Here is a 16,295-nt window from a genome sequence, read left to right on the forward strand (position 1 = left end):
TAGCCCAGGTGGGCAGCCCACATGGTCCACCAAAATTGGAACCGAAATGCAGGTTCAGTCACTTGCTGTTAAGAAAGTGACTTTTTATTCCAAAGTTAGCTTAGGGAAAAAAATATAGGCTTCCTCCCTTAAGGGTACCACTTCACTTTTGAAGTAGAAAGCAGGCACTTTTGAAAGGGAGCTTGGCATGAATGGCACGCAGGGAAGTGGGCAGTTTGGGGGTCACATAACTTGCTTTGGTACCTTATCTACTAGGTGGTCAAGCTGGCGACCACTGGTGACTTCATGGGAAGAACTAGGATGTAAAAGTGGCCGAAACTCTCCATATGGGACACAGTTTCATAGAAATTTAGTCTAAAATTAGCCTAAATTTCTTTCAGAATCAGGAAAAAAAAAAAAAAAGGCAGTAAGTCTTCCCTGTTTGCTTTTTCAGACATAAGGAAAAGATTTAGTCTGGGCACAGTATTTTAGCCTATACCTTTGTGGCTCTAGTTTGCTGCAGAGGATAAGGAAGCTCCAACTGAGCCATGTCCATTTTCTGGGCATGCAGCAGGTAAAACGCAAAAGCACCCTAATAGCCTATGTGTGTTACTTACTCTACAGACATGAGTTTTTATAGCCAATGGATTTTTGAAAGAAAAAAAGTCAACACTTATATGTCAGAAAATCAGAAATAATGTTCCACTCCTTTAATTCAGGAACACCTAATTCAACAATTTTCAATGACAGTCAACACTAAGGTCGTTCTACTAAGGTAGTTCTACGACTGAAGTTATACATGCACCTGACCTGAACAAAGTGGCTATGAATTCTAGCAACTTCAAGTGAATTTTCTGCCAAAAATTCTTGCTAAAGTAGTATCTGAACACCTTTCAAAGTGAAATGCTTGCTTTTTGGCAATATATTTACTGCATCAATCTTTTTGTGTGCTGCACTCATGAGGTCTTGGAGAGAGCCTTAGTTTCTGAACCTCAGTGTCTGGATTTACGTGCTCACTGGAATAAGTAACATTGAAACAATGTCACCATTATTCTCAATCAAGGTGAAGTGAGCTTACTGCACCCCTTTCTGAAACAAGGGCTGCATAGCTGTACTAAAGAAAAACGAACAACTCCTGTATATTAAATGATTGCCACCCCTGCCCTCCTAAATAAATATTTAAAATCCAGCTTGTTTGCTTTCTAAGGGGTTGGCAAACTACAGCCTGCAAGCCAAATCCAGCCTGAGATTTGCTTTTATAAAGTTTTGTTGGAATAAAGCTATGCTTTCATGCATTATCTATGGCTGCTTTTGCACTATGAGAGCTGAGTTGAAAGGTTGCAACAGAAACTATATAGCCTATAATATGTACTTTCTGGCCTTTATAGAAAAAGTTTGCTGCTCTGTTTGATCCTTCCTCTTTTAGACATGTGTGTCTCTATAAAAGGGTTAAAGAGAGAAAGTTGCATATGCATTTCACTGAGAGTCCACCATTTCTACCCTAGAAAAAGATACGGATAAGAAGTCATATCTGTTGTCAGAAACCCTTCGGTGGGACAAAATTTTGCCAATTTAAGTAAATCATGATTTTAAAAACGAGGCTGGGGGAGTGGGGTGGGGTGTGTGCTAAGAAGACCCTCTTCTCTTACTGGAATAGTAAAAGAGTCAGCTGTGGGTTATGGGCAGACCCCTTGTTTATCTATCCCCCAGAGCTCCCCACTCTATCACAATGTAAGATACATCAGGAGAGCTAAGGTCCAGACTGGCTGGAAAACTGAGATTCTACCTTGAGGTAGAGACTAGATAATACCTAGATTGAGTATTGTATTTCCTAGAATATGAAGGGTGTGTGAAGCCCTCTGAACAGTACCCATCTCTCAGTGTGCAGAAATTTCTCTTTCACCAAGTTAAAAACTAATTCAAGTATGGTCTATTCCAGAGAGAGGAGGCATTCCCAAGTTGTCAGAATCCTAAAGCAGACATCATGGGGTATTTCTTATTTCCATGCTCCTTCTAACTTGGTCATACCAAATTTGAACGTGAAAATTCTTTTCAAATGCTCAGCATTTAGTTATATTGACAAATAATTCCTCACTAAATTCATCCAAATAGAATACGCATTCTTAACCATTTTAAAATAGATTTCAACTGAGGAAGAAGTACAATAAACAAATGTTATATAGTAAATAAACTTTATTTATCTGTTTCTCAGAGATGACACTGCCAACAATCACAGATTTGCATACAATACAGTTATGTATTGGCTATTCACAATTTACAGTAGTGTTTTTTCCTCTGAAAAATATAAGTACAAAAGCTAAGTAAACAATGAGGTACTGCCATTTGGGATTTATTACATGTCTTAGCTTAAAGAACTGATCTTCAGCAAATATTCAACAGATCAACCTGAATAAAATAGTCAATTAAATGCTCTAATTTATCAGAAAAAATCCAAGTTTCACCTCAAAATGTATTGCACAAGTCTTTTTAAAAAATCACCCTAAAAATAAATAGGAAAGGTAAGCCATTCTTTAAAAAGAATGGATGAAAGGAATATTATGTAAGCCCATAAAGCAGGTTAAGTTATCAAAATATCTTTTAAACAACATAAAACTCTTCCCAAGAGAAAACTGAAGAAAAAACGATCACCATTTCTCCACTGATAAAATCTATTTTAAAGGCAGTCTGCAACTTATCTGTGGGCCAGATTTTTCTTGGTCTTTTGGCTACATGAGGGGCCCTGAATGACAACTTCATTCTCAAAGGGTAGCAAGTGTGGACAGTTTTCCAAGCAGCAGTCGCCCAATGTCACTCTTCTTCAAGTTGAAGATCGGAGCCATGACTGAAAAAGAAAAAGGAAAAGAGAATAAAGAAAGGGGGCAAAAAAACCCAAAACATTTAGGTTGACATTTTGGGATATTTGCTTTTTCAAGTTTGAAATAAAATTCTATTCCATGGTCTAGAGACTGCAGTAAAGAGGCAGAAATAAGGCTGGGTATGGTATCTTATGACTGTAATCCCAGCACTTTGAGAGGCCGAAATGGGAGAATCACTTAAGGCCAGGAGTTCGAGACCAGCCTGGTCAACACAGCAAGACTCCATTCTAAAAAAAAAAAAAAAAAGTAGAAATTGTCTAAACACTAAATCTTAAAGGTATCTTCTAAAAATTAACGTTCTTGCAATGATGCAAACCAACCTATAGTCAGCAATCCTGGAAAATGGCATTTCTAAGTGAAATTTGGAACTGCAACCGTTTACCATATATTGAATGCTATCAGTTTATACAGTAACCCAGGAGTAAATACGCTGACTTGGCTGAATCTCACAAATATTGGATTGGAATTAAAGATGACAGGCTGGACACAGTGGCTCATGCCTATAATCCTAGCACTTTGGAAGGCCAAGGTGGGCAGATCACTTGAGGCCAGGAATTTGAGACCAGCCTGGCCAACATGGCAAAACCCTGTCTCTACTAAAAATACAAAAAAAATTAGCCAGCTGTGGTGGCACTTGTAATCTCAGCTACTCGGGAGGCTGAGGCAGGAGAAATCACTTGAATCCAGGAGGCAGAGGTTGCAGTAAACCGAGACCACGCCATCGCTCTCCAGCCTGGGCAACAGAGTGAGAGACTGCCTCAAAAAAACAATAAAAAATAAAGATAAGAAAGAGCTCTTTCCTCTTACCCAGTGTGCTGATTATTCTACATATTGCAATTCTCCCAGCATGACATAATAGCAAAAGACAAACAGCATTTTGGTGTGGAAAATTTATGTCTCATCTGGAATTAAGAAATTTAATTTAAAAATTAAAAATAGCCTGGGCAACATAGTGAGATCCCATTGCTACAAAAAATAGAAAAAATTAGGCAGGCATGATGGTGTGTGCCTGTAGTCCCAGCTACTCAGGAGGCTGAGGCAGGAGGATCACTTGAGCCTGGGAAGTCAAGGCTGCATGCAGTGAGCTGACTGTACCACTGCACTCCAGGCTGGGCAACACAGTGACACCTTGTCTCAAAAAATAAATTAATTAGAAATGCTGGCTGGGCATGGTGGCTTACGCCTATAATCCCAGCACTTTTGGGAGATCAAGGTCAGAGGACTGCTTGAGCCCAGGAGTTCAAGACCAGCCTGGGCAACATGGCAAGACCCTGTATCTACAAATTTTTTTTTTTAAATAGCTAGGTGTGGTGGCATGTGCCTGTGGTCCCAGCTACTCAGAAGGCCGAGGCGGGAGGATTCCTTGAGCCCAGGAGGTCAAGGCTGCAGTGAACTGTGTTCACGCCACTGCACTCTAGCCTGGTATGACCATGCTGGGGGGCAAAAAAAAAAAAAAAGCTATGACAAAGCCAAAGTCTTCCTCATAACGTTTCTCAGATGAAAATGCTGGCCAGGAGCAGTGGCTCACGCCTGTAATCTCAGCACTATGGGAGGCCGAGGCAGGTGGACTACCTGAGGTCAGGAGTTTGAGACCAGCCTGGCCAACATGGTGAAACCCAGTCTCTACTAAAAATACAAAAAATAAGCTGGGTGTGGTGGCGGGCACCTGTAACCCCAGCTACTCAGGAGGCTGAGGCAGGAGAATCACTTGAACCTAGGAGGTGGAGGCTGCAGTGAGCCGAGATTGTGCCACTGCACTCTAGCCTGGGCAACAAGAGTAAAACTCCATCTCAAATATAAAAAAAAAGAAAAGAAAAAGAAAATGCTAAAACCAGTAGTCACATCAAGGTATGAGTTTAAAATCCCATAAAAATAAATTACCAAGTAAGATTAATAGAGGCAAACTTTCCATATATATTAACTGGATAGGGGGAGTTTTAGTCTTCCGAATTTGTAAATGAACAAATGATTCACTACTCATAATGTACTACTAATAGTATATTATTTATAAAACTAGTTCAACAATCTTATTGGTCCTAGGAACCTAAAGAAGACATCAACAAGATCTTCTGTTATACGTAAATTCCTTTGTCAGTTTTTATTTTGAAACCGTAGCTTGATCTGTTGTGGGAAACAAAATTCAAGATCAGTTCAACAATACTGCATCATGAAAGACAAAAAAGCCAGGAGAAGTTTTCTAGTTTAAAAAAGACTAGGAAAATATGACCACTAAATGCAATGTGAAATCTCTTGAGTGGATCCTGGATTCTAAAAAATTATGGGAGACATTATTTGGAAAACTGTAAAAAACTGAGTATTATGTACTATATATTAGTATTAGCTAATAATAAACTTCCTGAGTGTAATAACTGTACTGTATGTAGAAAAATGTCCTTGTTCTTAAAGATACATGCTAAAGTACTTAGTTTACGTTTACAATTGTCAAATGCTTGCAAGCATGTTGGCAAGTAATTGCCAAATGTTACAAATGGGGAATAATATAAATGGAGAGAGAACAAGAGTGACAGCAAGTGAGAAAATCTGGCCAAACATTACTAGGTGAAGGGTATATGGGTGTTCATTGCACTATTTTTGCAAATCTTATGTCTGAAACGTTTCAAACTAAAAGTTGAGGAGACAATCAATTAATCAATTAACAGAAATGCTGCACAATATACATTTCCAGTGATAATTGATATTTAGCTGCAATAATATAACAAGTGCAATTCAGTATTTATAATATTATTTTAAAAGGAAAACATTAAGACTTAATGGGTTAGCTATAGAATTTACAGTTTTTCAGTGTTCACATTTATTATCAAAGTAACCTAATAAAACCAGGCATTGTACTGCCAGCCATTGTAATGTGGATGACAAAAATAAGATAGTTCTGGATAATTGCTAAGGCAAATCAAATAATATATATTAAAATCAAAAGGAGGCTCAAATGAAGGCACAGAAGATGTTTAAAGATAAAAGCTTAGAGGGCCAGGCACAGTGGCTCACGCCTGTAATCCCACACTTTGGGAGGTCAAGGTGGGCAGATCATGAGGTCAGGAGATCGAGACTATCCTGAATAACATGGTAAAACCCTGTCTCTACTAAAAATACAAAAAATTAGCTGGGCGTGGTGGCGGGTACCTGTAGTCCCAGCTACTCAGGAGGCTGAGGGAGGAGAATGGCATGAACCCAGGAGGTGGAGCTCGCAGTGAGCCAAGATCGCGCCACTGCACTCTAGCCTGGGTGACAGAGCGAGACTCTGTCTCAAAAAAAAAAAAAAAAAAAAAAGCTTAGCGGCTGAGGTAGGAAGATCGCTTGAGCCCAGGAGTTCGAGACCAGCCTACGCAAGACCATCACTACAAAAAAATAAAAATAAATAAAAAATAAGTGCCTTATAGTCCCAGTTACTTGGGAGGCTGAGGTGGGAGGATCCCTTGAGCCCAGGAGCTGAGGCAGCAATGAACTATGATCACACTACTGCACTCCAGCCAGGGTGATAAAGGCTCTACTTATTTATTTATTTTTTTTTAAAGTAAAAGCTTAAAAGAACAGAGAAATGTTGTATCTTGCCATTTTAAAACTTGATACTATTATTAGCTAGATATTAACAATCACTGAGAGTATTTATTTTAATTATAGTGAAGCCCTATTAATTGTGATCTGTTTTTGATTTTGTGAAAATTCTAGCAAAGGCTGAGGTAAAGATGTATGCTACATTTTCAGGGGGTGCTAAATCAACCTAATAGCATGAAAAATATGTAGAGATGAGGGGAGAGGGTTTAAATGATGAAGACAGTCAACTGCGTTGAAACATTTCATATGCCTGCATTTCACTGTAATACGTTAATCAGAAAGAATCACATTCAATGATAGTAGGCTGCCTAACGGTCTCCTCAGGACAGATGTGTTGTCTTGTGTTAAACTGTCTGATTCCAGGAAGTAATAAAGCTATATTTTAAAATTGATCTTACTAGTTTTCATTATTTCTGACTGGCCTTGACTCTACTTAGGGTTTACAGGATTTTGAATTCTCGCGGAGTATACCACTTCACTTTTATCTAGAAAATGATTTTTCATTTCTCTCTCACAATCATAATTTCGAAGATCATTCTTGGAAAATTAAAAACAAAAGGGAAAATAAGTTACATAAATACTTTTTTGGATTCTTTAACAAAATTTCAAAGAGCAATTTTCAAACTTTTAATTACTCTTTAAAGAAATGAAATTTCCTAAAATTATATAACTCTTATTGTTAGTAGTAATTTTTAACTATTATTGATCCATATAACAGAATGAACAGAAAATACTTATATTAACCCATAGCATAATCATATATTCATTAAACAAGGGCAAAAGAATTCCAGCAAAATGGTTAGTATCATGCAACACATTTGATTTTTGCACAAAAGACACAAGACATTGTTCTTCACTCACCACATGCTAACTAAGCACAGACTGATGGTTTACTCAGAAGATACCACTGCGAGGTGAAGTAAACTACAAAGCCAGGAAGAAAAAAAGCTTATTGGGTTAGTTTTAAGACTTAATATAACACACAGATTGTATGTGTATATGAAGTTCATAGGATTACAGACTGTACTTAAATTTTTCTCAAATCTCCCCAAATCGAGGGTGTACAGGCAAGGAATAAGGAATCTGTAATACCTCCCCCCATATCCTAGGTAAATATAATATTATGTAGCTGAGATTTTACTTGCAACTTTCATTTAAAGACTTAAACAACATAATGAAAGGTGTACTGCATATTTTAAGTACATATTTACCAGCTAAATTATGGGGCGATTATTTGCTTTACAAAAGGATCCCTTTCATAATTCCATGAAAGTACACATTAAAATTTGATTTACATAATCTCAATTTACCCTAAAAACTTTTCGGGAAAATGATGATGAATTTGAAGAGCCATGTGTCCATATGTTGAATTCTCATTCCTAACGTGTCAATTTGATCACCGAATAACTCTCTTGTAATTCAACAATGTATCAGAAATGGTTTCAGGAATGGTGACCCAAACTGAAATTTCAATTTAAGGAAACTCAATCTCAAATATAGTTTTTACTGTGACAAACCTTAAACAAATTCTATGCCCCATTTTAAGATGGTCATTGTCCAAAATCATTAATTACCTTCACGGTGATTTAAAATGGCAGCATTAAAAACAAAGATTCCTTATAAAATCTGAGTCTATTCTTGGATAGTGTGGCCAACCTCAGAAACATCATTTTATTTATCTTTCATATTTAATGTAAAGTTAGTAAAAAGCAGCAAAACCAAAAGACAAGCTAGAAAATAATATGTGCAACACACACAACACAATGAGGTTAATATCCTCTCTGGCAGAAGTATACAAAATCCATGTATATGGATGTTCCCTATGTCTATGCTTGTTAAGTACTGAAAATCTTGAAAACAACATAAGTAAATGGAATGAGGAGGAAACTGGTGAACTAAACTGTAGGACATCCATATAATCATACAATAAGCCACTGAAAAGAATGAGACCAATTTGTAATAAGGTAGAATAATATAAAAATTTATTAAGTGAAAAAAGCAAGCCATTGCATACTCTTTTTATAAAATAAAATGAATGATAAAGGAGTCACTATAAATATGTAATTATATGGCTTAGAAAACATGGAGATATTCCCCAAACTGTTCACAGAGATGATACTGGCATAGCAGAAGTAGTCTGGAGGCTGAAGATCATGAGGGACTCCCTTTCTATGTTTCTGGCTTATAATATTTTTTCCAGTGATCACGTATTATCTTATTCTACCAATACCAGAATCAAAACCAATCTCAAGAAAACAAATATGTATTTGACATGTGCAATATTTTCTACAATGTGTCAGTTTTATTTGTATGTGTTTCCTGAACCCACCTTGCATGCATCTTCTGAGCCCATGCAGAGGGAAAGGGTAAACCTCGTGTGGGAATGGAAAACTTTTGTACCTAGCAATGCTGAAAAGTTCTGATTTTATTAATTCAGAGGAAATTTTGAAAATTCCAACAGGGGAAGAAAATGAGATGTTAAGAGAATACAAGACTGGTCCAGGGCAGGGACTGATGAAGAACTATATACACCACCAAGGATCAGTGTGAAAGCAAAGTTGAAGGAGAGCCAACAGAAGAGCAATTGAAAAAGATGACTAGAATGGACAGAGAACACGAACAAGCCAACCTTCTTCATCAAAGAGAAATTTTCTTTAATGGAGTCATCAAGAAAACAGTGATGTCCATTTATGTCATTACATTTTGCTAGCACTCTAAAGAGAAAAATGTCTAAGAAAACTTTTAAAGAGGGGTTTCCATATAACAAAGGAATCTCTCAATTCTGAGATGACTTGTTACTCAATTACAATAAACTTTCCTAATGAAATTATCTTAAATAATGTAATAATACTCTCCTTTTAAAAAAAACAAGGTGTACTTCTAGGGCAGTTTTATTCAATAAAAACACAAACAATTAGATGAGCCAAGAACTTATGTATTCACTCTTGCCCATACTGTGCTACTCGAATATCCAGTCTACTCTGGCCATCTAAGCTACCTAAACCATCATAAAATGAAATAGCAAGGTATAGTAAACTAAAAATTGAGAGGAGGGAAAAAAAGCTGTTCTAGGAAAAACAGAGATATGTGCACTTGGTATGTGCATTTTGTTTTAACTTCTGCCTGCTGTTTAGAAGGCAATTCTTTTTCCTACTTGAAACAAATCTAAAACAAGATTTTATACTTTGTGAGGAAAGAAACCTTAGAGATAGTATAATCCAACAACCTCATTTTACCAATGAGGGTCAAAAATATGAAAACGGTTTGCTCTAAGTTATACAGCAGTCAAACTGTTGAGATCTAGGCTCTCATCCCAGCAACATGGCATGTGGCTGGCACTCTAAGGTACCGAAGCTGGAGATGGGGCCATTTTGTGGGCTGGTGTCATCGTGTGACTTGACCCTCCTACTGAGGTCTTTAATGGTTTTTCTTATACACATCAATGATTACCTTTCCAGTCTCTTTTTCCAGAAAAGACTAGTTCTACACATTGCTAAAAGGAGGCTAAATAATTATCACCACCATCCCTACATTATCAACTCAGCGCAGGCAACTGTACTCTGGTTCCCCGACCATCCTAACAAGATTATGTTAGTCTTGTGAAGAAAAGAGGCTCTGAGAATTGCCTGAGTTTCCATAGCAAGTCAAAAAAGGACTAAGATTCCTTCCCTATACACCAAGACCCTCAAATAAACCAGACTGTAATTATGCTCTATAATTTAACCTTACTTAACAGATAGTGATTTCTAATCTATAAAATCTACTCTTGAGACTAGGTTAAACTCTGAAAACAGTAATAACTTGTATCCTGTAATGAGGTTTTTTAAATAGAGTATAAAACTCACCGAAGAGAGGGAAGTATAGCAAAGATAAGATATATTGAAAAGTACCTCACCAGCAGTCATAGAATGCTTTAGATTAGTGCTACAAAGTAAACGTATAATCATCATGGTCAAAAAGCAAAAGTTTTAGAATGTATTCCTCTGATAATACCTGATAAATAATGTAAAAACTAACATGGGCTGCACACTGTCAACACAAAGTACAATCCACACTCTTGCAAGCATCCCAAATATTAATTTGACAGAGGGGGCAGCTCAGCAAAATGTTTCAGGTTTGTTTTGGTTTTCTTATACCAGCTTTTCAGCCCTTAGGCAAAAATAACAAAACACTTAGGGTTGCTGATTTTAATAGAAGTGAAACCACAGCTGCACAGTTACAAAAACTTACAGAAAAGATCCATTTGAAGCATACATTTAAAATTAATGTGATTAAATCATTTAAAAATAATTATTTAATAAACTCCTAAAGTTTTGTTTTCTACACATTTCATCATGTGTACTTTCTACTGGAAAAAGAAAAGTCATTTTCATACCTGTGTTTTGTTCTAGCGAGCTACAGCTCAATGGACTGGGATATGAAATTAGCTGAAATTTCTTCAAGAGACTTGTTCAAAGACAGTGATTCTTATTGCTCATTTTATGAATGATGGCAATCTCTGACAAAGGTTAACTCTTGCTTCAACTTTCTCATACTCATGAAACAATCATGAGTCACATCAAGTATCAAGAATCTCCTTAAATTGACAAAAGTTGACTCAAATTGATTAATTCATGTCATCTCATCTCATATTTTGGGGCCTTCCTCATTTCATGTTCATCATAAAATTTCATATTTCCTAAGCATCTTTTTTTATTATTTGAATAATATTACTTAAGCATATCTTTTTATTCATGTATGAATGGATATTACCCCTTCCCCCTAAAATTAAAAGTTCCACAAGGTCAACAACCAATGTCTTCCGTATCTTCTATTTTCCTATATTTCCCGTAACAACTAGAAGAGTAGATGACTGTTGACTGAATTTATTCATTAAGCAAGAGATAATGATGGATGAGACTTTGCTTAAAGGAGTAGTAGAAAAGTAGAACATTGTTTCTGGGCAGGTCAACCTCTGGGATAAAGGAAGATTCTTTCAGGAAGGATAAATGAGCTACCATTTCATCCCTACCTAGAATGAATACCACTGTATTCAGGAAGAAAACAGTCTGTTTTTCAAAGACTCTTTTTTTTTTTTTTTTTTAAGTTAAACTTAACAAAAAGAAACCTTTTTTGTCTGCTTTAAGAGTTTTATCGATTCACTACCTACACTTACCAATTCGATTTGTTTTTCATCAAGGCAAATCAACCAAAGACTACATGTGTATATGGAATGAAGGGGAATGTTTCCTACCACATTTGCTAGAGCAGCGACTTAGGATGAGTCTACACTATATAGCAAATCCTGAGAAAATGCAGTAAAAGTAAAGTTTGCCATATTCCAACATCAAGATGATAAAGCAGCTATGGGAGAATGAATAAAGATAACTAAATAAAACCCCTTTTATATCATTTAAAATTATTTTCTTAAACTGGACCACAATGACAAAATTATGTCAACAGGCTCAAACTGCATTAGAAATTTTTATCTTCACAAAGATATTTTACTCAGTAAAGGAAAAATTTCTACCATGAATACAAAATTTCATGCTTGTAGAATTAGATGTTCATTATAATTTAAACCAACATTCTCTCTGTTGATGAATGGTATACATTATAGTGACATATTTCTTTATCAAAAATATTTATAAGCAGAAATAACTAGAGCAATGCTTTTCAGGCTACTAAATGCCAGGGAGTGGCGGAGGAGGGACTTTTACAAAAAACAATTAAATGCTAACCAAAATAACAGCAAATGCCTCAGAAAACAGGCAATAAGTATATAATACAATACACAATGAAGCATTAGGACAAAGGTCAGGGAATGCTAGGATGAGCTTAGAGGAGACCAGGAAGAAGTGGTCAGAATGTGCCTGAGACATTGGGGTCCCTTCAGGGCTAACCTTGTGCAGAGAGTCAGAGGAACTTCATAAAAGGCTGTAAGTGCAAGAGGTATTATTTAGCTGGGAGGAGGAAAACCCCTCCATCTAGGCCATCCCCAGATTTTTGGTTGAGTTCTATGAGTTAGAACCAGAACAAACCAGAACAACTAGGTGATCATGTAGAGAAGGAGATGTGGGCTCAAGAGAATCAAGAACTTTTGTAAGAAAACAATCTGTTGGGATACGATGAGATACTTTGGGACTTACTGACTGATGCTCTTTATTGGAGATGCTCAGACACACGCTAACCCACCATTAAGGAAAAGATGTTGGCTTGCTTTAGTGAGGAGAGAGAATAAAACCAGTGCTGGTATGATGAAACAGGTAAAGAGACTGGGAGGAGAAGGGTATTCACGTAGGGCTCTGCAGGCTACTATCAAGACAAGGAAAGGAAGGAGAAAGAGCTGAAGGCAGGACTCAAATTTTTCAAGTTTCATACTCTGCCTAGAATGGATCTTATTAAATTACTGGCCCATGGCAAAAATAACTTGGGCATGGAGAATTTTTTATAATTTACAAAGTTTGTGTTTCTTTCATTTTTCAATTACAGCTGACTTCACACTATGTTTTTAAAAATAATTCAGTTGTTTGTCTGATTCCCCCATAAGGTATTGAAAGCTCAAGAATGCTTAAATTCTTTCACCCAGAATTAATGTATTTGGAAATCAACTGGAATGCAATAAAGAACTAATATATAAATCATCTAACATGATGATATAATTTGGTTTAAAAAATTATTACTGGATATACCAGAACAAATGTCTTTTCCATCCTTTCCATAAACAGCCCAAGTTCTGGAAATCCCATATAGCATACATATGGGTGTCGACCTCTTATATGGTATTAAATTAGACTCTTCCTTCCCTTGAGGGCATCCATTCACATTCACCCTTGGTTAAATTTCTTAGTGTAAATTCACTCTCATTTTTCAGGCTGTGATATAATAAAGATTTGAAATCTTAAAATTTATTTTACCAACTCAAAAGTCCTTATAAATGAGACAGAATATAAACAGATGGGAAATCATCTTCTATCTAGAGCCCACTTCTAGAACTTACCATCAGCCGAGCATCTTCTCTTTCCAAAATTTTCTGAGTCTGATCATCAGGGAACTTCAGTACAGTGGTTATAACTTTTGCCATGGTCTACAAGAAAAACAAGAGATGATCACTAACAGACAGTGAAGCACATAAAGTCTCAACCCATTCTGACATGTTCTGCTGGTGGGATTCTTTAGTGCTCTCAATGAAAGCCACGAACAAAGAAGTATGATGTGAAGGTATTAGTCAAGGAAATAACAACACTAGAATTTCAATTTAAAAGGACTCCTTACAATGTCTAGATTTATATTATTTTAACAAGATGCATTTACAATAGCATGAAGCTATATAAAATTCTAATGCTCTTGGCCCCTTTATTAAAATAAAACTTCATTACATATTCATTTTAAAAGGCTTATTTGCAGAAATCTATCTAGTAAGTGACGTATTGCCAAAACATATGTTCTAAATAATCAGATTTTTAAAACTCCCCATGTTCAGCTTTAACTAAATCACATCATATATCTCATAAACACGGCTACTGCATGAACATGAACATGCTCAGTAGGTATTTTTCAAGACATGCAGCACATCAACCTAATAGAAATACAAATTACATTTTAAATAAACACAAGATGTTTTATTTGGTAGAAAACATGATGAATCAAAACATTACACATGGCTTGCAAAACAAGATCATAAATTGTGCAGATCTAAATAAATATACCGTAAGTCAGACTGTCACCCATAAGCTCCTGGAAAATTCTCCTCAAAGGTTGAAACTCCCTATTTTGTATCAAGATGAGATGTTTTGAGGGAGACAGAGAGGAAAGAAGATACCACTTATGAAATAAGTAGGATAACAACTTCAGTGCTTACATACAAAATCAGGTGGTAGTATTCTCCTAAAGATTCCTACAGTGGATGGGAGGGTAGCCCAGAAAACTGACTCTAACATTCCTTGATCATAGTTACATAGACTTTGCGTATGGGGGAAGGGAGAAGGGTGGAAGTGATATGGGGAAGATCATTAAGGAAAAGATAATATAGTTAACCAAAAATTTTGGAGACTCACGTCATTAGGAAAAAAAGTATCATAATTATTTCCAGGAAGGAAACAAACTAACTTTTTTAAAGCTCCTATTATATACTAAGTCTAGGCAAGACACTTCATATATTTCCAATACTTATTTCTACTAACAGATAAACTAATACTGTTCCCCACTCACAAATCCCACACATGGCAAGACTTTAGTTTCAGACCTCTTCTTCCTTTTATCTTTCATCTTCTGCCATTTTGGTAATAAAAAAAGTTCAGTCAGGCATGGTGGCTAACAACTGTAATCCCAACACTTTGGGAGACTGAGGTGGGAGGATTGCTTGAGTCCTAAAGTTTGAGACTAGCCTGGGCAACATAGTGAGACCCCGATCTCTACAAAAAATTTTAAAAATTAGCCAGGATTATGGCTATTTTATTTATGGCTATCTCTACAAAAAATTTTAAAAATTAGTCAGGTGTTATGGCTCATCTGTATTACAAGCTACTTGGGAGAGGTGGGAGAATTGCTTGAATCCAGGAATTTGAGGTTGCAGTGAACTATGATCGCACTGCTGTCACTCAGGTGACAGACTAAGACCCTGTCGTTAAAAATACAACAACAATAACAAATATATATATATTTTTATTTTTACACACACACACACACACACATATTTAAGACAACTCAGCTCTTGGAAAATTCCAAAGGCATTTTACAAAAACCCTCATCATTTAAATTGTACTGCCTAGACAGAACAGAATCTGTGTGTTAAACTGAAGTCTAGAAACCAAGTACAGGCATACTTCATTCTATTGCGCTTCACTTTACTGAGCTTCACAGAAACTGTTTTTTGGTTTTTGGTTTTGTTTTTATTTTACAGATTGAAGGTGTGTGGGAATCCTTTGTCAAGCAAGTCTATTGGTGCCATTTTTCTAGCATGTGATCACTTTATATCTCTGTGTCACATTTTGATAATACTTGGAGTATTTCAAACCTTTTCATTATTATAATATCTGTTACTGTGCTCTGTGACCTTTGATGTTATGAAGGTCACTGTATTGGGGCAACACAAACCATGCCCATATAAGATAGTGGACTTAATCCAAAAACGTTGTTTGTGTTCTGCTGAGCCCCCATCTCTTTCCCTTTCCTTGGGATTCTCTATTCCCTGAGTCACAATAATATTGAAATTAAGCCAATTAATAACCCTACAATGGTCTGTAAGTATGCAAGTAAAAGGAAGACTCACATGCCTCTCACTCTGAATCAAAAGATAGAAACGATTAAGTTTAGTGAGAAAGGCATTTTGACAGCCAAGAGAGACTGAAAGCTAGGCCTTGTATGCCAGTTAGCCAAGATGTAAACGTAAAACAAGTTCTTGAAAGGAAATTAAAAGTGCTACTTCAGTGAACACACGAATCAGAATGAAATAGCCTTATTTCATTTAGTGGTCTAGATAGAAGTTTGGAGAAAGTTTTAGTGGTCTGAAGAACAAACCAGTAACAACATTCCCTTAGCCAAACCCTAATCCAGAGCAAGGCCCTAACTCCCTTCAATCCTATGAAGGCTGAGGGAAGTGATAAAGCCGTAGAAGAAAAGTTTAAAGCTAAAAGACCGGTTCATGAGATTTAAGGAGAGAAGACATCTCCATATCACAAAATTGCAAGGTAAAGCAGTGACATGATTTGGCTCTGTCCCTACCTCAAATCTCATCTTGAATTGTAGTTCCCACAATCCCCACGTGTTGTGGGAAGGACCCAGTGGGAGGTAATTGAATCATGGGCACAGTTACCCTCATGCTGCTGTTCTTGTGATAGTGAGTGAATTCTCATGAGATCTGATGGTTTTATAAGGGGTTTTTCTCCC

At 36.5% G+C, this 16,295-nt stretch overlaps 1 protein-coding gene across 12 annotated transcripts in view; it reads right to left on the reverse strand.

Moving 5' to 3' along the window:
- Window positions 1-2,154: 2,154 nt before the first annotated feature.
- The window catches only part of GOLGA4 (golgin A4), a 123,675-nt gene continuing 109,534 nt past the window's right edge, over window positions 2,155-16,295 (reverse strand). For 8 of the 12 annotated variants that reach the window (XM_063662041.1, XM_054481136.2, XM_054481134.2 and 5 more), the window contains 3 exons: window positions 13,408-13,494; window positions 7,290-7,352; window positions 2,683-2,821 (listed from right to left, as the gene is read on the reverse strand). In XM_063662041.1, coding sequence (XP_063518111.1) covers window positions 7,323-7,352; window positions 13,408-13,494 — 117 coding nt within the window. In that variant the 3' untranslated portion in view covers window positions 2,683-2,821; window positions 7,290-7,322. Of the gene's footprint in view, window positions 2,822-7,289; window positions 7,353-13,407; window positions 13,495-16,295 lie in introns of all 12 variants that reach the window. The other 4 variants (XM_054481137.2, XM_054481135.2, XM_063662039.1 and 1 more) reach the window with 1 other exon arrangement.

This window comes from Pongo pygmaeus, chromosome 2 (genome assembly GCF_028885625.2).
Source record: "Pongo pygmaeus isolate AG05252 chromosome 2, NHGRI_mPonPyg2-v2.0_pri, whole genome shotgun sequence".
NCBI classification, from domain to species: Eukaryota; Metazoa; Chordata; class Mammalia; order Primates; family Hominidae; genus Pongo; species Pongo pygmaeus.